The sequence below is a fragment of the Seriola lalandi genome, unplaced genomic scaffold (assembly GCF_002814215.2).
Source record: "Seriola lalandi dorsalis isolate HSWRI2012SDOR001 ecotype SW California unplaced genomic scaffold, Sedor1 jcf7180002054602, whole genome shotgun sequence".
Taxonomy (NCBI): Eukaryota; Metazoa; Chordata; class Actinopteri; order Carangiformes; family Carangidae; genus Seriola; species Seriola lalandi.
Genome location: NW_019525155.1, coordinates 176326 through 200131, shown reverse-complemented (window position 1 = coordinate 200131; position 23806 = coordinate 176326). Strand labels below are relative to the sequence as shown.

The following is a 23806-nucleotide window of genomic DNA, read 5'->3' as shown; positions in this document are numbered from 1 at the left end:
CAACGATGGCCGAAGCGACAATCACCTCCACCTGCTCCTGTAAAGAAACCACATTCAGCAGCAGAGAAAAACGTACAAATAACTTCTTTAAATGCTGCGATACATCACAGGATAAGTGAAAATTTGACCTGCTGGTGGCGCTAGAGGAAAAGTCAGGGAGTCATCAAAGTCTGTAGGATCCATCATCTGGGTATGATGAGTGTTTCCAATAAATATCACTGCAATGCATCCAACAGCTGTCAAGATAATTGATCCTAGATGAAAGAGGTGGGAAAACTAACCTGGCTGGTGGCAGCTTCGCTAACACCACAGAGAATATCAGAATAAGGAAGACAGGTGGAATAAATTCACAAGAACTTCTTTTCATTTTTCATTTTATTCATATACAAACAGTGCTTATCTGAAAATACAGTCGATTTAGTGCTTGTGTGTTGAACAAATGCATTTTCAGGTGGATTAAATATCAATGCGGAGAATCAGAAGAAACATCCCTGATGGCTCCTCAAGTATCGTGTTCAGCCTTGATTGCAGCTCCAGCAGTCGTCAGTGTTTCTGTGAAGCTCACAGCTGGATGAGGACACACAGAGAGGATGATGGGAAAAAAAAAGAAACAAAGACGAGATGGTCAGAGTGGAAAAGAGGACGCGAGAAGTGTCGTGTGCATATGCGGCCGCAGATACAGGTCTGGGCCTGTGTTGATCAAACACCTCACAATCACTTCACTGAAAGTTGAACTGGGTCTAAAAATACACGGATATTCAGATATTTATGAATCATGCTACAGCTCCTCTCCGAGCGAGTGACACTCACAACCGCAGGATGAAATGAATGACAGCTTCTTGTAGGTTTTTAGTTTTAAGAGTTCAGTCACATCCATTCCCTGATAATGAACGATCTTTAAAAGCATTTCTGCCAACACACTAAAAATTTTACGTTTCCCAAAGCAGCACTTAGGAGCGAGTGCATACCAGAGTGTTGGACAAATTAAAATGTTGACCTCATAATGGCACTGAGGGAAAACTCAGAGGATCATCAAAGTTATTACAATTCATCCTGAGAGGAGCATGACTGTCTGAACCAAACCTCCTGGTGATACATCCAGCAGTCGTTGAGATAATTCAGTCTGGAACAAAGTGATGGAGCCGGAGACACTATCTCCAGTAATAAAATCTATGATCTAGAAACTACGGAAGCCCTGAAGGCAACAGAAAAAAATTATTTATCAGGATCATTTGTTTTAGCAGTTTTTTTAATCTGTATAAAAAACTTTGTCGAATTTGAAAATGTTCCACATGGCGCCCCCCAGTGGTCGTAAAGCAGACCCCGCGTCTACACACCTGAGACCTCAGTTCATCCGGTTCAGTCAATCTCCTTCTTCAGGTATCTCTTCATGACTGAAGCCACGTCTCCGCCCTCGCTGCCCTCGGCCTCCAGTCTTTCTCCCTGCGGCCTTTCGTGCCTGTGTCTTGGCCCCGCCCCCTGGGAACTTCCTCCTGAGCCGCCTGAGCTGGACGACTCAGAGCTTTTCCTGCTGCGGGTGGAGGGGGGCAGCTCTCCGAAGTGGACGCTCAGCGACCTCCTGCCCCCCCTGACTGAGCTGGCCAGGCTGCTGGTGGACTGAGCTCTCCGGATGGCGGGCAGGATGTCGGACGCTGCGTCGTCACGCCCGTTATCCTCCGTCAGACGGCGGTTCTGGAAGACCATGGATTCTGTACCCAGAGAGCCTTCACCTCCGTCTTCTGTGACGAGACTACCCAGCATGCATCGCCTCAGTGGCTGAGGTGAGCGCTGGATGGGAGTTCTCACGGAGCGCAGGGGCTCCTCCTCCTCGGGGATGGACAGGGAGGGAGGGTGATGGCGAGTGGCGAGGGAGGAAGCCAACGAGGAGAGGCGAGGCAGCGAGGGAACCGAAGTGAGGGAGTCGCTTGAGTTGAAGCGAGAGAGTTTGGCGGCGGCAGACGGCTGAGACTCGGTTATGGAGCGACTGCTGGCGGCGCGCGGCAGGAGCGGGGACGACGGTTTGAGGATGCTGGGGCCCGGCCGGGGCTCCTGGGGGTCGTCTGGAGCGCCGAGAGAGACGGCTGAAGCTCTTCGCCTCAGAGTTGAGGCTGCGGTCTTTTGATAAACCGGCAGGGAGACGGCGCTGCCAGCTCCATCGCCTGCGTCGCCGCCGGCTCTGCGTTTACGAAGTCCGTCCAGCAGCTCAGAGAGGGCCGAGGAGGACGGGGCCCGACCCACGCCTCTGGGACCAGCTCCTCCCGCCTCAGAGCCCTCGTCATCAGGATCCACGCAAGAACTTCAGAGGGACAGAAGAGACATTTCAAAATAAAGTCCATCGTGACAAACATCCAGGGATCAGAGGAGTTGCTTTAGATCAACTAATCGATCAATCGGCTAATTGTCGTGGCTCTACAAACATGGATACTGGATCTCGGGGCTTACCGGAAGCTGTAGGTGCTCATGGTGTCAGCGACAGACTGGCGCCCCCCGTGGCTGCTGTAGGGAGAGCCCCCGCCGCGGGACCCCCCTCGTGGAACTCCTAACCAGTGACGAATCCCTTCGCCGACATCCTCCGTCCCGATGGAGCCAGCGCTGGACACCGAGTCACTGCAGAGCAAAGTCACAGCTTATCACCACGTCACAGCCTGAATGGAGACTCCTCCCCTTCCATTACATCACCATCAGCTGATTGATGCGACTCTCCTACCTGCCAGGTGGCCACTGGTTTCCATTCAAGCCAGTTTGATTATCACTTAAAGCTTGCAGAGCATAATCCATCACTGAGCAGCACGTTGTTATTTATAAGAGAGTTGCATCAGAGGTTAATGCAGCTGTTGGATTCGATGTGTTCAGTTGCTTATGGAAAAGTAGGAAAAGTGCAAATGACGCTACAGTAAGATCATACTTTATATCATCTTAGATCTAAAGTTGACTTGTAACCTTCAGGTTCTTATGGAGAAATGGCTCATGGACCGTTAGTAGCCATGCAGGCAGCCATGTTCACTCAGTCACAGCTGTTTTCTTAACATTTTAATCACAGAGTTAACGGCTGAGATCTGAGGGTGAGGTGAAGTCAGAGGATCAGACAGGTTGTTAATGTCTGTTTGATCCGTGATGACATCACCACGTTCCCAGATCTCAGCCGTTACTTTGGTGAGTATAATGTTATTATTAGTGAAAGACACGATGGCCAACACGACAATAATAAACTCTGAATTACATTAAAGCGGAATTCTCCTTTAACAGGCCACGTTCTCTTTCACATTTAATGAATTACAATGAGACGTTTAATGATGACACTTCAAGGTCTGATGCGACGTTCAGGTCACACCCACACACCTGTGCAGCCAGATACTGTAAAGTCAGAAGCACGCACGCACGCACGCACGCACGCACGCACACACACACACACACACACACACACACACACACACACTCACTACCAAGTCACACACATTCATGAGGTTCTTACAGGTCTTTCTTTCGAGTCAGGGACTCCTCAGCAGTTTGAACACTGGAGTGAAGGGCAGAGTGGTGACAGGGTGAGCGTCAGAGGTGGAGGAAGTACTTTAGTAAAAGTACCAATACTACACTGTTAAATACTCCAAGTACTGCATTGACAATGCTGCTTAAGTAAAAGTACATAAATACAAACAGGAAATGTAGTTAAAAGTAAAACTGCCCTTGTGACTATAGTTTATAAACATTATTACTGATGCATTAATGTGTGAGCAGCTGACTTTAACTTCTATTTCATTCATGGCTGCAACTAATTATTATTTTCATTATGGATTAATCTAGTCATTATTTTCTCAGTTAATTAACTGATTCATTAAAGACCCTCTGATGAAAATAAGGTTTTTAAACTTGTTAACATCCATATGATGTTTTTCTTATATAATACAAGACAGTCAGCAACACCATGACTGAGTGTTTCCACCAAGGAACCAATCCTGGTGCTTTGTGGGGGCGGGGGGGCGGGGCTAAATAAACCTGAAACCTGGTCAGTACAGAGAGAGAGTGTTAGCATTAGCACAACTGCTAACACTGTGTCAAACACTGCCAGTTACAAGCTAACAAACAACATACATAAATAAAAGATGCTAACTACGCTAACCGTTCTGATCCGTCTGCTAGTCTCTGGTTCTGGTCTCAACAGACTCCTTCTCTGAGTCTGGGTCTGACTGAGTCTCTCTGATGTTTCCTCCTCTAACCATCTTGATGCCCTCTGCTCTTTCACCTGTCCACCTGGAGCAAGCAGGTGGTGGGCGGGGCACAAGGCCAGATCCAGGAAGTAAGTCTTGATGTGCTTCAGACCCAATTTTCCATTTATTTTTTTCACTTTTTATGTGTGAAAACCACGTTAAACTAAATATTAATCACAGCAGAGGATTTTTACAGAGTTTAAAACAGGAACTTAAATAAAGAAAGAACTGCTCATCACATTGATGCTTGTTTTTGTCCAACCTCATATCCGAAACCTATTAATTAAAACTATTTTTAAAAGTTTTTAAAACCTTAAAGAAGCAAATTCTCAGATATGAAACTGTAAAATGTTCAGGAAATCAAAAATGACTTTTCACAATCAAAGTAGTTGCTAATTAATCCTTCGTTAATAGAGTAATTGTTTCAGCTCCACTTGTTTGTGCTGCTGTGTGATTTCATCTGTAGCAAAGCTTCATATTTTATAAAGTCTTCATGTGCTTTCTATGTAAAAATCTTAATTTGTGAAGTTAATTAGTAACTAAAGCTGCCAGATAAATGAAGGCGAGTAACATCTAACTCTGTAGAAGCAGCTATGAAGTGGCAGGAAAAGAAATTACTCAGGTAAATGTACTTAGTCTCTTTCCACCACTGTTGAGTTTAAACACAGACAAAGTCCAATACCTTTCAGTATCGCTCTCATCGCTCGACTCCACCTCCTCCAGGGCGGCCTGCAGGTCCACGATGCGGCGGATGGACGTCTCCAGGTCGGCCTGTAGCGCCTGTCTGACGGCGCTGAGCTCCTCCACTTGCATTTCCTGTCAACAAACACACAAACAAACAAACATTGTGAGATTGAAGGGCGTCTGTTGACACGAGGGCAGAGGACCCGCTCACCTCAGCGTGGGCCAGCTGCCTCTTCTCATTCCCCCGACAACCTGTACAGACCCCGAGGCCCAATCTGCCACAGCAATTACCCGCATCCTCGGCCGTATTACCTCATCAGTCAAACAGTGAACGTCCAATGGCGTGTCCTCTCTCACATACAGTCGTACGTCCCTCAGTGCGCCGGGTTATTTAGGAGGAAATTGTTACATACGCGCCCTGACACTGGAGGAATAGAGTGATTTATTAATTCATCTAATCTGTTTTTGTTGTTGTTGTTCTGTGTCTCTAGCCTCCTCTCACACATGACTGCACGTGCACGTGCGCGTGCACGTGCACGCACGCACGCACACACACACACACACACAAGCTTCTAGGCTTTCAAAGTTATTGGCTTTGTTGGCTTTGAGGAGACGGGTGTGGGTGCAGCGGTTGTCATAGTGACACATAAGCATGTATCAATGTGAGTGTGTGTGTGTGTGTGCGTGTGTGTGTGTGTGTGTGTGTATATGAATATGTCTATTCATGAGGGCTGTGTGTGTGTGTCTGCATAGTTGCTTGGTAGGTTGTTAAAGGGCATCCTTGTGTGTGTGTGTTGCTTTGTGCTAATAACAGAATAATTATTGAAGCTCCTTCTCTGCGCTCGGCTCAGAGGTCACAGAGAAATCTGCTGTGAGCAGGAACAAGAACATGATTGAGTCTGTGACTCTGAGCAGAGCTGACGTCTCCACTGAGCAAAAAATATGTTTATCTAACTGTTTATGTGTCAATCTTACAGATAAATATAATTCCACACTGTACTCCAACAACCCAACCACAGCAGCTCTGCTCATGATGACTGTGTACATTAGTTTAAGACGGAGAGTTTTATCAAAGGAAATTTCTGCTTCATTACAGTGGGTTTAAATTTCATAATTTCATTTGTAATAACACTGCACAAAGCGAGACGATCAATTCCATCCATAAGTAACACAATGGCAGAAGGTGAGATTATTTAGGTTTCAAACAAAACAAAAATATCATCAGACGGGGGTCCCTGGGACGAAACCTTACCAAACGGGGGTCCGTGGTCTAATTTGTGTCAGTTTTGGTCCTTGATGTGAGAAAGCTTGAGAACCTCTGAACTAAACTACTTGAATCTGATGTGAAACTGAGAGTGAGCGAACATGAAATTAAAGGGACATCAGGTCAAAGCTGAAGCAGGAGGCTGGTCTGGAAAATAAGAATATAAAATCATGTAAAATACTTCACTAGTAAAGTAGGATTCGGAATTTTAAATCGAGATATTTTAGATTTTGTGTTTTTATTAAATGTTTTGCTCGTAAACGTGTGTTAGCGAGAATATTGTAGATATATATTAATGTTATGATTGATGTTTTAACCGGAGGATGTTTTATCTTTAGTGTTTGATGCACAGAGGTGCATTTCTTCCCCGTTCATGTTCCTGTTACTTTTCATGTTATTACCCAAAGAAATGAAGCTTAATAGCAGGAAAATGAGGCTCAAATTGTCATAAAATGATCATTTTACAACAAAGAAATACTGAACTTAGTTGGTGGTTTATTGTACAGAAGTGAAGTTAGTTATTTACCAGTGTCTTCGCCAAAAATCTGTGTCTGTTTCTGTCTCATCAGAGATAAATCATTTGATTTACAGCTGTGTTTTCTGGCCACTGTGACGAGGTCAGCTGGCAGAGAGACGTTCTTCATGATTATTTTATAACCAGAGATCTCATATTAAACTCAGATGATTAAACTAAATGTTAAGTATTACAGAAAGTGTGTGTTTCTGTGCTGGAGCTCTGAAAGTGTGCTGAAGCCCTCCCTCCTGCTGTTAGCGCTGCTATGATCAAACTTGTGCAGTAATGAAAGTGATGTTTCCTCATGTTCCAGATAATACACCAGCTGTTGTTTTTGTTAATGAGAACAGAAGAGATGTGACTGTTCTCAAAGTGCCGTGTTCTTTCAATCACAGCCTGGAGGAAGTGCGTTTTTTTTTTTCCCAGGGCTTTTTAAGTACCTCTCTAAAACAGTGTCTACCAGCTTGCATATGAGTAACGCCTGTTGGGGTTTATATTTAGCCGGCTCGGTGGTGCCCGGCTGGAGTGGTGGTGATCTGTCTGCAGGTGGCAGGAATGCCAAAGACGTGTAGTGGTGAGGAACTATTCTGTCCCGGCAATTATCTCCAGTTTCTGGGCAACGAGCTGCTGCTATTGTTACTGTGTTTTTCCACTTGTTTTCACTACATGGCAAAAGGGTGACATTAAAGCTAAGACATGAAAGAATATGAAGATAAAGGCCTGAAAGAACAAAAGAAAACAACACAGCAGCGTAAATTAGGGTGTTATTGAGTAGATATATCTGAGAGGCGTATGTGCCTGAATGACAACGCTAAAATGTTGATGTGTAGCAGTTAAAATGTTTAATATGTTTGTCGTCTTAGTTTAGTGTGTTAGCATGCTAACATTTGCTAATTAGCACATAACTAGCAGCACAAATAAGGGTGTTATTGAGTGCTTGAATGACAATGTTAGCATGTTGTTATTTAGCAGGTATAATGTTCACCAAGTTTAAAGTCTTAGTTTAGCCTATTAGCCTGATAACTAATAATTGCTAATTAGCACTAAAATCAAAGTCCGTCATTAGTTTTGCAGGTTATTTGATCACAAATCAAAGTAAAGAAAGTAAGTAATTAAAGTAATTTTGACCTGATGATGGCGCTTGTGGAAAAGTGAGTGGATCAAAATCTTTACAAATCATCATCTGGGGACACTGAATGTCTGAACTAAATTTCATAGCAGTCTTTACGATGGTTGTCGGCTGGGGAACTCGATTGGATCAGATATTGACCGACACTGCCGTCTCTACAGCAAGGCCACTAACATGGTACTAATAATTACTATCAGCACTGTCACCACCCTTAACACCATCCTGTGGACACCATATAATAATAATGATACCCTGTGGCAGTGTGAGGAGGGGACGGGGTGGAGGGATCTCCCAGGAGAGCGACAGTCCAGAGCTCCATTATTTTAATAGTTCAAAGCTTTGGGGAATACGCTGCTTATTCCTGCAGCTGGAAGAGGAGATGAATGCCACTGTCACACCTGTCAGTCAACACGGAGACCACCCCCACGGTGAACCCTTTTGAATTTCTCCTTTTCCTGTTTGAGCAGACGAGCGCTGTCACTTCCAAGCTGCCAGTCTGACGCCACAGAGCCGGCAATGACACTGTGATAATGAAAAGAGGAAACGCCCCGACGGAGACTCGGCCGCCCTGAAAAATAAATAAATAAACAAACAGCTCTGGCAGCCGGAAATTTTGGAGACGGCATGTCACCACTGTCTAAAGAAAAACACGTATCTCCAAGTTTGGTGAGTCTGAATTTTGGAGATAAACTGAAGGATTAAATGTTCCTTCGTGGGTGGAGAAAATTCTCCTGCTTCTTGAGATAAACAAACCGTTTAAAAACCCTCCGGATTATCGGAAAAACATATTGCCATGAAGCTTGAAATCAAGCCTGTTCTTATTACCAACTTTTGTATAGATGCGTGTGTGTGGTAGGACGCCACTGACAAGATTAATGGAGGGCAGATAATAACATTTGTTTGGAGCACGTTACCAGCTCCATGCGTCTGCGGCTGCTGTCCTCCTCCCTCTGGGTCAGATCCTCCATCTCCAGCCTCATGTCCTGCAGCCGCTGCAGGTAGTAGTGGGCGTTCTCTCTCTCCCGAGCCTCGGCCTGGGCGCTCTGCTCCAGCTCCTCCCCCAGACGAACCACGCTGTCCCTCAAACGCAACACCAGCACCTACGGACACATCATGAGAATTAAGACGAAGAGAATAAAACATCAGGTTTTTTTTTTTTTTATTATGTGTGGAGGTGGGGGAAATGAAAGATCTGGTCTCACCTCAAACCTCTTCACCTGCCCTCTCTGAAACTCCAGTTTATTCTCCAGGTCACATACACGTGCCTCCTGTTTACTGACGATGCTACGCCCCACAGTGGACGACTCCAGGAACTGCACCCTCGACACCGACTGCTGGAGCTGCATCAGAGAGAGAGAGAGAGACGGGAGTGGGCCAAGAGGCAAATTATACACCCACAGATCAGTGAGTGTGACATCGCTCCACCTGAAGCTGGTAGTTATATTGAGCTCTGTAACAAGCGGGTTAAATGACCCTGAAATCCATAACAATCTCATATCCGCCAGACTCAATAGCGCACTTGGTTTATAACCCTCTTAGAGCTGCATTTATTTTCTGATTGTGGAACAGAGATTACCTCTTCCTGGAGAGAGTGCCTCTGTTTCTTCACCTCCTCCAGCTCAGCCTGCAGCTCTCTGATCTGAGAGATGTCACTGGAGGACTGAACGAGAGAGAGAGGGGGAATTTGCTTTCAGGACGAACGACTGATTAATAAAAGGGAGATAGACAAAACTGTAAACCGGGTAGAAAGCTTCACCTGTGCGATGAGCGCTTTGTGCTTCTTCATCAGCTCGTTGAGGTCTTCCTGGTCCTCCTCCAGCCTCTTCAGCAGGTCCGCCTTCTCATGCTGCAGCAGGGATAACTGCTCGTCCACCTGGACAGAGACAGGTAAAGGTAAGGTGGGGCTTCCACTTCACAATGAGACTAGCTTCATGAAGGATTTATAAATGGTTTATAATTAAGTTATTAATTAGTTTATTAACACTTTGTAAATCATAAAAAACAATTATAAACAAGTTATAACACAGTTTTCATACAGTGAGGCTCACTATTTGGCAAGCTCAAGCTACTACTCATTAATCTTATTAATGAGTTACTACCTTTTACAACTGGTAAAAGGAGACTTGTTGTAACTCATTAATAAATATTGATTGGGTTTTACACTTTACAATAAGACGTCAAGGTAAACAACACTGCCAAGGCCTTAGAGGATGAATCTGGTCATGTGATATGAGCATGTGATCTGCCAAATTAAACTTTTTAGATAGATAGATAGATGGATAGATAGATAATTTATTTATCCCCAAGGGGAAATTCATATGTCCATTACCTCATTGTTGATAATAATAATAATAATAATAATAATAAAGGCTGAATGATGGAAATAAACTCTCACCACACTCTTCTGTTTGCAGATATTTTCCAGTTCGATCTGAGTGTTCTCCAGCTCCTGGGAGAGAGTCGTCTGGACGCCCTCGGCCTCCAGGCGCCTCGCTTCGCTCTCCTCCAGCTAATTGGAGACGGAGAGAGAAAGAGAGAGTGAGTGTGACCGGAGCAGAGGGTGACACCGCAGAGTCAGTCTGAGCTGGGCGCACCTGATAGTGCAGGCGCTCTATCTGGTCTTTGCTGCCGTTGGGCACGTTCGGTCCCGAGCTGTCGACGGTGGCGAGGAGCAGCTGGGCGTCGGCCAGCAGGGCGTGAGTCCTCTTCAGGTCTCTCCTCAGCTTCTTCTCCACGTCGAAGTCCCTGTGTCCCACCTGCAAGACGAGAGAGCTGAGACCAATCCTTCTAGAAATGAGATCTGGAGAAACTAGAATTCAATTTACATAGCACTTCTCTTTTCCTAAAACTTCACATATTTTCTTCTTGTTCTGTGTTTTATTTGAAGTGTTGATCCATCAGAAGATATAAAAACCATCTCAGTGTAGTTTTACATCTCCTCTCTCGGGCTTCTCTCTGGAGCTCTAGTAACAACAGGTCAGTGAGCCAATCAGAAGAGAGGAGGCTCTGAACCTCTCTTCTGATTGGCTCACTGTTTTCTGAGCGATCCAATAAAAATATAGCAGATTTCAGATAAAAACACTCAGAGAAACAAATCCTGCAAGGTTTGGATGGTGGGTCCAGGTGGGCGGGGCTTGGTGACTGCTTTGTTGTGACATCACAAAGTTCCAGAAGTCCTGACGGCTGGTTTTAAGGCTCAGTTTCTGAATACAGGCTGTGTGCATTTCTCTGTGGACTGAGGCTTTGATACTTTCACAGTATTAATATAGAAGCTAGAGCTGATCTATAATCACACTACACATGGACACAGACCTTTACACTGGAGGAGCTTTAATGACCAGAAGTGTTTTTGCAGAACGTTGTGATGTCACGGTGAAGTTGACCTTTGACAGTTTGGAGATATCATCATTTTACCCTAATAGACATTGGTGTTAAATCGTGTCCTGATCAGTGAGTGAATTCTGTTTGGTCACAGTAAAAAAACAAATCACCCTTTTCACTCTAAACGCTTTAAAGGACTTGAACCGGCGCTATTTGCCAACTTGGCCACGGACCAGCTCAACTTATCAGCAGCGAAATTACATCCTCATAGGGACAAAGAGAGAGGACGTTAAATTAGCCGCCGCCTCTTTGCAGCATATGCTTGTTTTGTGGCGCCTGTAATGTAGGAGTGACACATTCATCAGCTCGAGAACATTAACCCACAATAACAATGATGTACGACACGCTAAAGTCGCCTGGACACTTCACACACACTATAAACATAAAGATGTGCAATATATGTGATACAGTTGTGTGTGTACTACATGTGTGTGTGTGTGTGTGTGTGTGTGTGTGTGTGTGTGTGTGCTGTACCTGGTCACACAGAGTTGCGATGAGTCCTTCCAAATCGTGTTTCTCATGAATCACCATCTGTTTCTCCTCATACTCCTGCTCCAACTGCATCTCCAACTGCCTCAGCTACACACACACACACACACACACACACACACACACACACACACACACGCCACAAACAAAGAGAAGAAGAAGAAGATGAACGAGCGGTCTCAATGTGTTTTTATTGTCCCTGACAGGAGACTTTCCCCTGCAGCAGGAAGCGTAATGACAGACATAAAAACACCATCATCTGCTGGAGAGAATAAACATAAACAGCACACAATAACAACCATCCTCTGCTGCATGAATCAGCCGGAGTTCAGAGATTCAAAGCCTCAGCCAGAGGGACGAATCTCAACTTCTCCATTGAGGAGATGAAGAGGAGATGAAGAGGAGACTCCAGCGTGACCCTGGGTTTCTTTACAACCTGCAGGTCAGACACTTTGTCGCCCGTCTAGCTGCAGCTTCAGGTTGTTTGCCACAACAGGAGACTCAGGTTCAGGCTCCAAGTTGGTGTAATGATATAGAACATGGACATCTCTTTACGTACCTTTAACAGATTCTTTAGGTATTAACAGAAAAATCGCCTTCAAGTACCAAAAGTAAAAGTTCTCATTATGCAGCAGAAGAATCTCTGTCACTGTTATTATTAGTGATTGATGATTATCCAAGCATCATTTTAATGCTTCAGCTGGTGTGTGAACTGCTTTATATTCTGCTGGGTGTTTTAATCCATAATAGAGTATCATATTTTATTTAACTTCAGCTATTAAATAAATGTGGGGCGGTAAAATATGCAGTGGAACGAGAAGAACAAAGTGGCATAATATTGAAAATATTATATAATGATGAATTACAAGCACCTCTAAATTGTTCTATAGTACAATACAGCGTAGTTTCCCTCATGTTGACGTGGGTCAGCTCTAAAGGAATCATTGACGAAGCAAGAACACCTGGTTTTACAGACTTAGAAGTGATTGTGTTTGGTTGGTTATGAGTGATTACTTGGGGTCTTGAATTAATTGTATTATATGAAACCCACCCGTCTCTGAGACGACTTGTGCACATCCTCCAACTCCTCCTCTTTATCCTCCAGCTCTTTCTGATGGATCTGCTTCATCCGCTCCATCTCCATCTCAAACCTCATGTGGATCTGAGAGACGGGAGGAGAGAGACGAGGTGAGACAGGCGGCAAGCGAGTAAATCTATCTGAAGGCGTCTGTGTGCGCTGTGAGCACCTGTTGCTGCTGCTGTATTTTGGCAGTGAGCTTGGTGATTTCCTCCGCCCTCTCGCTGGCCTGGCTCTCCAGCAGACGAAGCTGTTTCTTGAGGTCGGGCAGCGAATCCGAGGCGAGGTCGACGGGCAGGCTGAGGTCGCGGATCTGAGCGCACAACTCCTCCTTCTGCTTCTGCAGACGACCCACCTCTGACTGGCTCTCCTGCACACACACACCCACACACACACAAACATACAGCATGTGTCAGTGCAAACAAAACATTTTGTTCATCCTCCAGCTCAGATCTTCTCTTCCCGTCCTGTGGCGGCGGCTGCAGCGTCTCCGGAGCCGCCGCGGGTTAAACGGTGTGATCCTGCTCTGAGATACTTTGGTGCGTTTGACCACGGGGGAGCAGAAGAAGAAGCAACACAGACGCAGAAACAAAGAAGAGAAACAGCAGAGTTTCTGGTGGAAAAAGGAGGAAACAGTCCTGAACTGGCTGACAGACACTCTCATAATGTAAGAGAAGAGCAAATTAGGTCTGGTATTTACTTCTTAGTTTGACTTCTTTTAAACTTTTCTCTAAACTGTGCACATGAGAGATTTGGGAGTGACGGTAATAACTCTGCCCGAGGCAACACAGACTCAGAGCTCAGGTGGATGCAGCGTGGAGGTGGCTCATGCAATAATACATGAAGTGGTTCGCGGCAGTAGAAGCAATCGCACTATTTTCATTATGAGAATCAGAATCAGAATACTTTGTTGATCCTCAGGGCGAAATTAGGTTGAGTTACAATTCCTCCCTCAGCGAAGAGCAGAGAATATGAAGTAGATCATAAAGATCCTGGAGCACGTCACATTAACCTTTAGTAAAGACACGAGCATCAACGCTGTGGGTCAGTCACATGTCAGACACGCTGCCTAACATGTCCGTCTCTGACTCATTAAACTGCCGTGACGCCGGCTCATGAATCAGACGTGACAACTTTCACTTCCACAATAGATCATTTGCTCTTTTTCAGGGTCACATGGTCCAAGCTGTTTCCAAGTAACACGTCCTGTGCGGTTTTGCATAAAAGGAGCTTATAGAGCATAAAGATAAACACAAACACACCTGGAGGTCGCGGCGCAGCGTGTATATCTCAGTCCCCAGAGCTGCGATTTCCTGAAAGGCTTTGTCCTTTTGCTCTCTCTCGTTGTCGGCTTCCTCCAGAGCTTGAGTCAACTCATTGTCAAACCTGCATAAACACAAGAAAACACACAAACAGAAGGAGCAGGCAGATGCTTTAGGTGAAATACTGCATGTAAAATAGGACAAACACTGCGGAACTTATTCTTATTGAGCCGGCCGAGAGTAAACATGGAGCCTCTGAGATAAAATACATTATTGTTAATCCCCAGGGGGAAAACTCGTTTTTTCATCCATGTACAGTTTCAAATAACAAAAGAAACAACAAACAAACAATTCAACACAGAAACAACACGTCACACTGCAGCGCTGGAAGAAATGCTCATTTACTTTAGTAGAAGTAGCAGGAATAAAAGTAAAAGTTCTGCATCTGAAATTTTACTTTAAAAAAGTTCTAATTATATAATATATATTTTCATCATTACTATTGTTCCTGATGCATTAACTTGTAAACAGCATATTAATGTTGTTGCTGGTCGAGCTGGAGCTGCTGTTACCATCTTTATATTTTGAATTTTATCTATAACAACGCATCATAATTTAGTTTTTTTTTTACAATTATCAGACACCAATCAATTAACAAATAAAAACCTGACTATAAATGATGCACCTGAATATGGGAACAAGCAATAAACATTAAATAAAAATTAAAAAACATCTTGTAAATAGATCCTGTATCTCAAAACAAAGAAAGAAAGAAGCTAGTGTCACATTTTTCAATGACTGAGAGAGAGAGAGAGAGAGAGAGAGACAGACAGAGAGAGAGAGACAGAGAGACAGACAGAGAGAGAGAGAGAGAGAGAGACAGAGAGAGAGAGAGAGACAGAGAGACAGAGAGACAGAGAGAGAGACAGAGAGAGAGAGACAGACAGAGAGAGAGAGACGGGCTGATGTAACAACGAGGTGATGTCACACTTTCGGAGAGGACCAGGTGGACACAGACCTTCTCTGTTTGCGGTCCAGCTCGTGCATGCGGCTCTGCAGGCTGTCAGTAAGGACTCGGGCGTCCTGGAGGTCAGAGGTCACGCGGCGACAGTGACGTTTCAGTTCTATCACACTCCTCCTGGACTGCTCCAGCTGGGCCTGCAGCGTCGCCACCTACACACACACACACACACACACACAGTATTATTATCTTCAGACGTTTAATCTCCCGTCCGCTCTGCCCTGCACGTCAGCGTGTCCCGTCTCACCTTGGTATCGAGCTGTTGTCGCGTCTGTCTCTCCGTCTCCAGTTTTTCCTCCGTCTGCTTCAGACGTCTGCGGACGAACTCAACCTCTGTCTGGCAGCACTCCAGCTGCATGGCCAGCTCGCTTTCTGCGTGGGGAGGGAAGGACGTGACTTTGTCATGGGGGGGTGATGGTCGTGGTCACTTAACAGTCTGCTGACAGTTTTCTGTGTCGATTTTGTTTTTGTTGTTTTTAGCTTGGAACCAGTTGTCTCTGATTATGTGCCACAGGAGACGGGATGATTCTGAAACTAAACTAAACTACTGTTCCTCCTGAAGATGCAGCTGTCCCTTTATCGTCCTTATTTATCATTGTCCTTACTTATATTGAAGTATATTGTATTTCTTCCCTCTTAACTTTATCTTATTTCTTTCTTTCTTTTTCTTTCTTTTCTTTTCTTCTTATTTTGAGCAAAAATGCAAATAAATATTATGAATTTTCACCTCAAACTTCCAGTTATCTGCGGCCGTTAGAAAAGTCACAGCTCATGAAACGTACAGACTGATGTTTTTGGGAATGAGAGTGAAAAATGTTCTTGCATGAGGAAGGTTGTTGATCATGTTTTTGTTACCAAATTTTTTCCAACCACTCACAGTGCCTCCACGTAACCCATGGCAACAGCAGAAGCACAATGGACCAGAGTGAAACAACAGTGGACACGTTTCGGTTTCTGACGTCTTTACCTGTCCCCGCTCCTCTCTGACTCTGAGCCATCTGAGCTTTCTGCTTCTCCTCCTCCAGCTGCTTCTCCAGCGTTTCCATGGCGACTTTACACTGGTCCAGACGAGCCTGATGTTCGGAGGAGGAGAGATATTCGCAATAGTTTCAGGTTTGCAGTTTGCAGCTGGCAGGTTAGGTGAACTGAGACGTGTCGTCACTTTAGAGGAAGTAATAGATTACTTTTCTTTCTTGTCTGTCTACCTGCAGGTCTTTGTTGTCCCTGCTGAGTCGAAGCCTCTCCGCCCTCTCCACATCCAGAGCCTGTCCCACCGCATCGCCGCGGAAACGCTCGTCACTTAGCTCAGATGTCACAGCTGTAACCTGCACACAGGGATCACGGCATGAACAGTGTGTGTGTGTGTGTGTGTGTGTGTGTGTGTGTGTGTGTGTGTTGCAGCACAAACCTTGGTCTCCAGGCTGTCGGCGGTCTGCCTCAGCTCGTTCCTCTCCTTCTCTGATTTCTCCAGGCGTCGCCTCAGAGCTGAAACCTCGTCCTGCCGGAACAGAGACTCACGTCTTTGAAATCACGTCTCACAACATTTGATTCACGAACCGTTTGCCTCCATCGTTTCCACCATCTCATCTTTTACTGTGATGGGTGAGTCCACCTGTTGCTGGCAGACCTGGCAGCGGACGCAGGCGCTGCACAGCTGACTGAGCTCCCATCGCTCTCACTGATCAGTCGTCTGTTTGCCTCCTCGTCTTATTTTATCTTCAGTATTTATCACCTGCAGCTCACTCAGCCCGTGTCTAACACACTTTTCAGTCTTTAAAAAGGCTGTCAGAAACAATATCACACACTGTTCAGGCTGCGTTATGCATGAGGATAGCTGGCACTGTACGATTTAAGATCTTAAACTACATTACAGAGAGGTGGAGTGTGGAGGCCAGCAGCAGAGGGAAGGGAACAGTTTCTCTTTTAATCAGTTAGCATGAGTTAATTGAATCAATGTGAGGTTACTGAAGCAGCAGAACCAGAGGTCAGAGGTCATCTGCTTCGACCAATTGGAGAGGCAGGGAACCGACAGAGACTCAGTCCGGCACAAAACCGTCTCGTAAAAACCACGACGTTGTCACACTGGGTTTCACACGGATTCAGCAAAGAAGATAAAGAGAATAAATGTGTTTCTCAAAATGTCAAACTAATTAAAACTAATGTGTGTGTGTGTGTGTGTGTGTGTGTGTGTGTGTGTGTGTGTGTGTACCTCTTTGGCCCGGAGCCTCTGGTTGTCCATGTTGACGTCGAGCAGAGGACGAACTCGGCAGAAAAGTTTCCACCAGCTCCAGTTGGACACGACCCTCAGAGCGCGAAGGTTCCTCTGCAGACAGCTGACCGCCATCTGCTGCACCTGCACACACACACACACACACACACACACACACACACACACACACACACACACACACACACACACAGAGCTGTTTCAGTAAAGTGTCTGAGTTGAAACTACAGTTGAACTCCTCACAGTGGCAGTTTTATATTAATTTTTATAATTAATTTTTAATTATGATAAATTTTTCAAACCAAAAACATTTATTTATCAAACATTTAACAACATGACTCACAGAAAATCAAAATGCAACTATTTTGATAATTAATTAATAATTTCAGTCATTTTTAATACAAAAATGTTAAATGTTCTCAGGTTGCAGCTTCTCATATGTGAGTATCTGCTGCGTCTCTCTCATATATGAGAATAAACTGAATGTTTTCAGGGTTTTCGACTGTTAGTCGGAATAAACGAGGAGTTTGAAGACGTCACTTTCAGCTCTGAGAATTGATCCTTGACAATAACCACATCAAACTATAAGCTTAACTCATTATTCAAAGTTATGTTTATCAAGTTTTATTTCTTTATTTGTGTTATTTGAGGTGGATGAATGAATGAATGTTTGAATGTTCTGTTTACTCTGTAAATTTAAAATGAACAAAAGCCAATAAACAAAAAAAAAAGATCAATTAATAATCAGTATAACTGTCATTAGCAGCCGTGCTCATGTTAAAGTGCTGCAGAGGGACGCTGACCTTCAGCTTGCGGTACTTCTGACGGGCCACGTGTCCCATGCAGGAGGCCTGCAGATAGACCAACCAGCCGGTGACCTGCTGGTCCCGCTGCTGCTCCAGGTAGCGCAGCACACCTCGCTTCATAAACACCTGAGACACAGGGGGAAGAACATCCCTGAGTCATATCAGCCGGATCCGCGTGGTGCCGTTTGATTAGAGCGGTTCTAACATGCCCTCACCCTGCTGGCGCCCACGACGATGCTCTTTTTATCCAGATCCAGCTCCGCCAGCAGCTCCTCCACCGCCTGAGACACAGAGAGGGAAAACAGCGTATTGATTCCTGAGCTGAGGATCACAGACCCGTGTGTTTTGTGCGAGATCTGACCTTTCTCTCGTCGTGGCTGACGAACATCGAGGCGTAACGTTTCATAATCGGGGGAGACAACGCCTGGAAGTGACACCTGAAGTCGCTGAGAGTCATGTGCTCTGGATAACCTGAGGCAGAGAAGCAGATCCAGATGTTACACCTACAGACCTGTGAGTCTACATCTGGAAAATTTAATTAAAACATTAAAAGGTAAAATTATGAAAACACAACCTCCACACATAAACATAACAAACATTATTTATTTATTTCCAAATGTTTCGCTCTAATTATGAGCAGTTCCTCGTCGAGCTAAATCCAAACCTGGTCCCAGATCAGCTCCACCGCTCTAACTTTGATCCTGTAATCTATTAAATTCAGGCTGCGGCTCATTGGAAACGACTTGTGCCGAGGCTCCTGCTCACTCCGCGTCACTGTGCCAGTCCAGATAAAAATAGGGCAGAGTTTAGACAGAAAAGTGGAGCGTGGACGTAAAACGGCTAAATCTGCTCCACTGGAGGGAAATCTCCCCCAGAGGTGGAGAGTGGGCGGCCGGAGCTTTACTCAGGTGAGTGACTCTCATTTTCATTTTGGTTTCCACATGTAAACACCTTATGAGTATTTAAAGGACAAATTACCAGAAGTCTGAGGTTTGTCTTTTCCTGTAACAAACTTTTAAGCAATATTAATGAATTAATTATCAGACTCTATAATGCAGTGATAAGTAGATATCAGGGCATTTTAAGTGTTTGTCAATGTATTTGTCAACAACTGTAGCAATCACATGAAAAATATAAACTATATATAACAGTTGTAAGATTCTTGTTTTATAAAAATACTAAATATAACATCTTTATATTCATTAATTTAATTTACACCACATAATCTATTAATTACATCCATAAAGATGTATTATTATATAATTGAGATTTAAAGACATTTATAAACAGTTTTAAATTCACCACTTCGAATAACTTGTAGGAACATACGTAAGAATTAGTTTGTGTTAAATGATATATCGTTATACGTGATAACAGGGGTGTTACACTGTCTAATCAATCATTCATTAACAGTTTATGCACCAGTTACAGATGGATCTGAGTGGTTATAATACTGATAAATACATTAATAAAGACTAATATATGTCTTCAGGAGATGTCATGGAGGAAACTTGAATATAATTTTCTGTATTAATTACATTCTCCTGTAGTAACCTCTGCAGGATGGTCACAGTTTGTTTGATTGATTTGAAATATAACATAACATTGTGTTTAACAGCCTAAAGTGTTTCCACACGTCTCTGTCCAATAGGAAAAATGAACCTGTATTAAATCCTCAGAGAGAGTGCGAGGGCTGCACGACAGACAAGACTGATGCCACTGAGGTGATCATTTAAAATAAATCAAGAGCGTGAATTATTAAATGAAGCACAAAGTGTTTTTTCTCTGACACCTCCGGGACTCCGTACGTTGAAGTGTGTTGTAAACCTCGTATTGATTCGTCTGTTGCACTGCAGAGAAACGAGGCCGGCGTGAATGTGCTGACCTGTGCGGTAGAGCTGCAGCGCCGACAGGATCTGTGTGGAGTGCAGCTGGACTCTCAGCGCCGGGACGTCAAGACTTCCACCGTCGCTCTTGGCGCTCACACACTGCAGGAACACGGGTCGGGCTCGACGAATCAGGTTCACCAGAGCGTCCTGCAGGGAGGGGTCAACGAGGGAGGGAGAGAGAGAGAGAGTGACTCCACTGATACTTTAAACTATCCTCAGGTGATAGCGAACACACAGGTGAACTCACGGCCTGTAGCTTCACTGCGATACACTGCGAGTGTCTGCGAATGGCCGCCATCCCCCCGCTGAAGGTTTTCCTGATGGTGCCGTTCCTCTGCAGAGAGCGCTGGCTGCCGCCCTCCAGACCCCCCAGCCCTCGACACAGAGGGGGCAGAGAGATTCGGGGGGTGAACATGGCCTTCACCGCCGCTCTGAGGAAAACGCAGAGTGATCAGATTACCTAACTGCACCCACTATTACAACACTGTAAATAAATGATAACACGTGCTTCCATACAACTGACCACCAAAATCTAATCTGTTCATCCTTGAGTCCGTTTTTACCAAATCTGAAGAAATTCCCTCGAGGCGTTACAGAAATATCGCATTTACAAGGCATTTTGTGAGCTCACTGTGACCTTGACCTTTGACCTTTAACCACCAAAATCAACTCAGTTCATCCTTGAGTCCTGGTGAATGTTTGTGCCAAACTTGAGGAAGTTCCATTACGGCGTTACTGAGATATCGTGTCCACAAGAATGAGACAGACAACCTGAAAACAATATGGCGGCTCTTACTGTCGCCACCATGGAGGAATAAAAAACTTGTAGCCCACCCTGAATCCATAGCGACATTATACCTCACATCCCCTAAAGCATTATGGGAACTGCAGCATTAAGATTTACACAACGAAAGAACTTTAAAGTACATAGACAGGGCTGTCCACATACATCTGGCCACTTTGTTTACAGCTAACTGTGCAACAGGAGCCGACTACAAGGCGCTGACTGACGTGTCGTCCCAGTGCGGCGGCGTTCAGCCTCCGGGGGCCGTTACACACACTCACACGGTGGAGTTCTGGAGCAGACAGATGGCGTTCAGAGCCGACGGGTTGTTCTGGATCAGACCGAACCAGCCAGTCAGGTCGTAGCGGATCGGGTCGCAGCCCATCAGGTGGTTCACCTCGCACTGCAGCGGCTGCTCGCACTGACGCACTGCAGGGACATACACACTGTGTTACTGAGCTCACACACACACACGCACACGCACACACACGCACACGCACACACACACACACACACACACACACGTCTCCGTTTACCAGTGTTGCTGAAATACTGGCAGACTCTCCCCAGGGCGCTGTTCTCACTGGCGGCTGGTGTCACCATCTCCTCATCCAGAACCCACAACAGACCTCTGGGGTCTCCATCTGCCGCCCGGACCTTAGAGACACACACACACACACACACACACACACAGTATATGATTACCACAAAAGAGAAACACGAGCTGTCGCTGTTTTCAAGCACAAATTGAACCAGAGCTTCGAGAACTTCTGGCTCCATCAAATGTCGGACGTAGTGGAAAGAAAGGAGAAATATTTTCACCGCCTCCATCTCCCGAGGAGGAAACAGCAGGATGAACTTTCAACTTTGTGGAATTGTTTCTTGAAATTGAACTTAGTGTGAGATAATGCTGCTGAATGAGGTGTGGACAGGTGCATGGCTGGTGCGTTGTTATATTGAGGCAGCAGAAAGTGATTCACCAGCAAAAGCCTTGACTGAAGTCAGTGTTGCAGTATTCCACTGTTATTTTAAAGAGCATTATCACAAGTGTAATAATACGCCATGTGAGTGTGCCGCAGTGTTTCCAATTCATCACCGAGAATAAATCTGTCCACCACAGTTTCATAAGGAACCGAAGACGGATTCACACTTTCTCTTAATAAACATAAAAGATGTCTAACGTTGTGATTTGTGCCGTTGCTTCTCTGTGGAGCTGAGAGCGGAGCGTTCATCCACTCAACCCTTCTGTGCACAGAGCTGCTGCAGTATGTGTGTCAGGACCTGTCTCACTGGTCAGGACCTGTCTCACTGGTCAGGACCTGTCTCACTGGTCAGACACAATATTTAAATAGCATGAAACACTGTGCTATTATAAAAGAGATCCACCAAGGTGTAAATGTAAAAGCTTTTTAAAGGGGAATGGGAGCTGGCTCTGTGATTGGTTTATTGGATGTTACCCTGAAAACTCCCATATGATTAATTAACAGACTAAGTTCGACCCTTTTGAAGCATGTGCCTGGAGCAGCGTCTGCGCCCCCCCCCCCCCCCCCCCCGTTAAAATAGCAAAAGTGAAATGGACACGCCCTAAATGTACTTAGGGGCCACGCGCTTCAGGCCGTGAGCTTTGGACCGTTAAAATAGAGCCCTAAGAGTGGAGGGTCGGGACAAAAATAGGGTTTTGAAAAGTGAAGGGGACATCACCCCCTCCCACCTCCCCAACCCCAAGTGGAAGTTATTCTCTTGCCTGGTATGACCTGCAGTAATTGCAGGATTTAGCCTTTTGCCTTTATGGCTCATTAAAGAAGCGCTGAAGCAATTTAGCTCCAAAAACACTGGATCTTCAACTTACACAAACTGCAACTGAAACAAAATGCACAATAATCCTGATTCACGTCTTTCAAACTCCACAAACATCCAGCTCTCTGTGGAAAAATCTGATATCATCGGGGTTATTTTATCAGCTTCATCTACCAAATAAAACGAGTGAAATGCCCCTTTAATAAATCTGAGAGATGCATCAAGTCAGTTTTAACTATAAAGTCCAACATCTCTAATCACAAATCTGCCTCAAAGCGCTTTACAGTCTTTAAGTTCTTTATAAAAACCCCCTCGATCCACCGACCCTCGATCTGGATAAAGAAAGATTATAGACATTGACTGTTTGTAGAGTAAAGTCACGAATCTCAAAATCCTGCTAAGATCACGTGACTCTAATTCTCTTCCCCAGATGTGTGTGTGTGTGTGTGTGTGTGTGTTGTGTTTTCTGTGTAGCGAGTGTCAGCTGTGTACCTGTGGAGGCGGCTGGTCGATGGCGGACACCACCTCAGCCGGGCTGCTCTCTGGACACTCAAACTCCACTGGGACCTTCTCCTGTAACAGACAACACACATGTAGAGCCGCGGTGTTGAATTATCAAAGTGAGAAGTTCCTTCCTTTCATGGTTTGAAGCTCCAACGGCGACATAAGAAATATTCAAACTTTAAATCAGCTGGTTTCATGCGTCGTTACCTGTGTGTATCTCTCCAGTGTGTGTGTGAAGGTGTGTGTGTGGTAGTGCTCCAGCAGCCTCTCCTGCAGGTAGTTGTGGCAGAGCTCGGACCAGCCGGCCGCTCGCTCCTCTGCCGAGTGTCTCGGGTTCCTGAGGCCCGGCGTGTCCACCACCATCACCGAGGCTAACGTCAGCTGTTGACCGCTCAGAGCCCTGCCGGCAAAACATGTATACTGTGTATATATGTGTGATATATGTGTGTGTATCTGACGCGTGTAAACAGTCTGAGATGCCTCCGTCTACCTGTTGATGAGTGAGACTATGGCGCCGAAGAGTTCCTCATAGAGTCCTGCAGCCATTCCATCGACACACTGAGCAGCCGTCAACCTGGGACCTGCAGAGATCACAAAAACACTCAGAGAAACCAAATCCTGTAAAGGTTTGGATGGTGGGTCCAGGTGGGCGGGGCTTGGTGACTGCTTTGTTGTGACATCACAAAGTTCCAGAAGTCCTGACGGCTGGTTTTAAGGCTCAGTTTCTGAATACAGGCTGTGTGCATTTCTCTGTGGACTGAGGCTTTGATAC

The 23806-nt window shown here is 45.2% G+C and overlaps 1 protein-coding gene across 1 annotated transcript in view; it reads right to left on the bottom strand.

Annotated features, from left to right (window-relative positions):
* Window positions 1-357: 357 nt before the first annotated feature.
* Window positions 358-23806, bottom strand: part of myo18b (myosin XVIIIB) — a gene marked incomplete at its 5' end in the record, with an annotated part of 39569 nt that continues 16120 nt past the window's right edge. Inside the window, 31 exons of the mRNA XM_087177421.1 lie at window positions 358-567; window positions 1338-2296; window positions 2443-2607; window positions 3473-3514; window positions 4888-5021; window positions 8711-8896; window positions 8999-9136; window positions 9373-9456; window positions 9553-9669; window positions 10192-10305; window positions 10391-10552; window positions 11652-11756; window positions 12718-12828; window positions 12914-13114; window positions 14007-14130; window positions 15025-15179; window positions 15275-15399; window positions 15995-16100; window positions 16233-16352; window positions 16436-16525; window positions 17237-17380; window positions 18058-18186; window positions 18276-18341; window positions 18422-18531; window positions 19946-20096; window positions 20197-20380; window positions 21015-21162; window positions 21270-21390; window positions 23023-23103; window positions 23242-23434; window positions 23525-23615. Coding sequence (XP_087033547.1) covers window positions 1360-2296; window positions 2443-2607; window positions 3473-3514; window positions 4888-5021; window positions 8711-8896; window positions 8999-9136; window positions 9373-9456; window positions 9553-9669; window positions 10192-10305; window positions 10391-10552; window positions 11652-11756; window positions 12718-12828; window positions 12914-13114; window positions 14007-14130; window positions 15025-15179; window positions 15275-15399; window positions 15995-16100; window positions 16233-16352; window positions 16436-16525; window positions 17237-17380; window positions 18058-18186; window positions 18276-18341; window positions 18422-18531; window positions 19946-20096; window positions 20197-20380; window positions 21015-21162; window positions 21270-21390; window positions 23023-23103; window positions 23242-23434; window positions 23525-23615 — 4634 coding nt within the window. The remainder of the gene's footprint in view (window positions 568-1337; window positions 2297-2442; window positions 2608-3472; window positions 3515-4887; window positions 5022-8710; window positions 8897-8998; window positions 9137-9372; window positions 9457-9552; window positions 9670-10191; window positions 10306-10390; window positions 10553-11651; window positions 11757-12717; window positions 12829-12913; window positions 13115-14006; window positions 14131-15024; window positions 15180-15274; window positions 15400-15994; window positions 16101-16232; window positions 16353-16435; window positions 16526-17236; window positions 17381-18057; window positions 18187-18275; window positions 18342-18421; window positions 18532-19945; window positions 20097-20196; window positions 20381-21014; window positions 21163-21269; window positions 21391-23022; window positions 23104-23241; window positions 23435-23524; window positions 23616-23806) is intronic.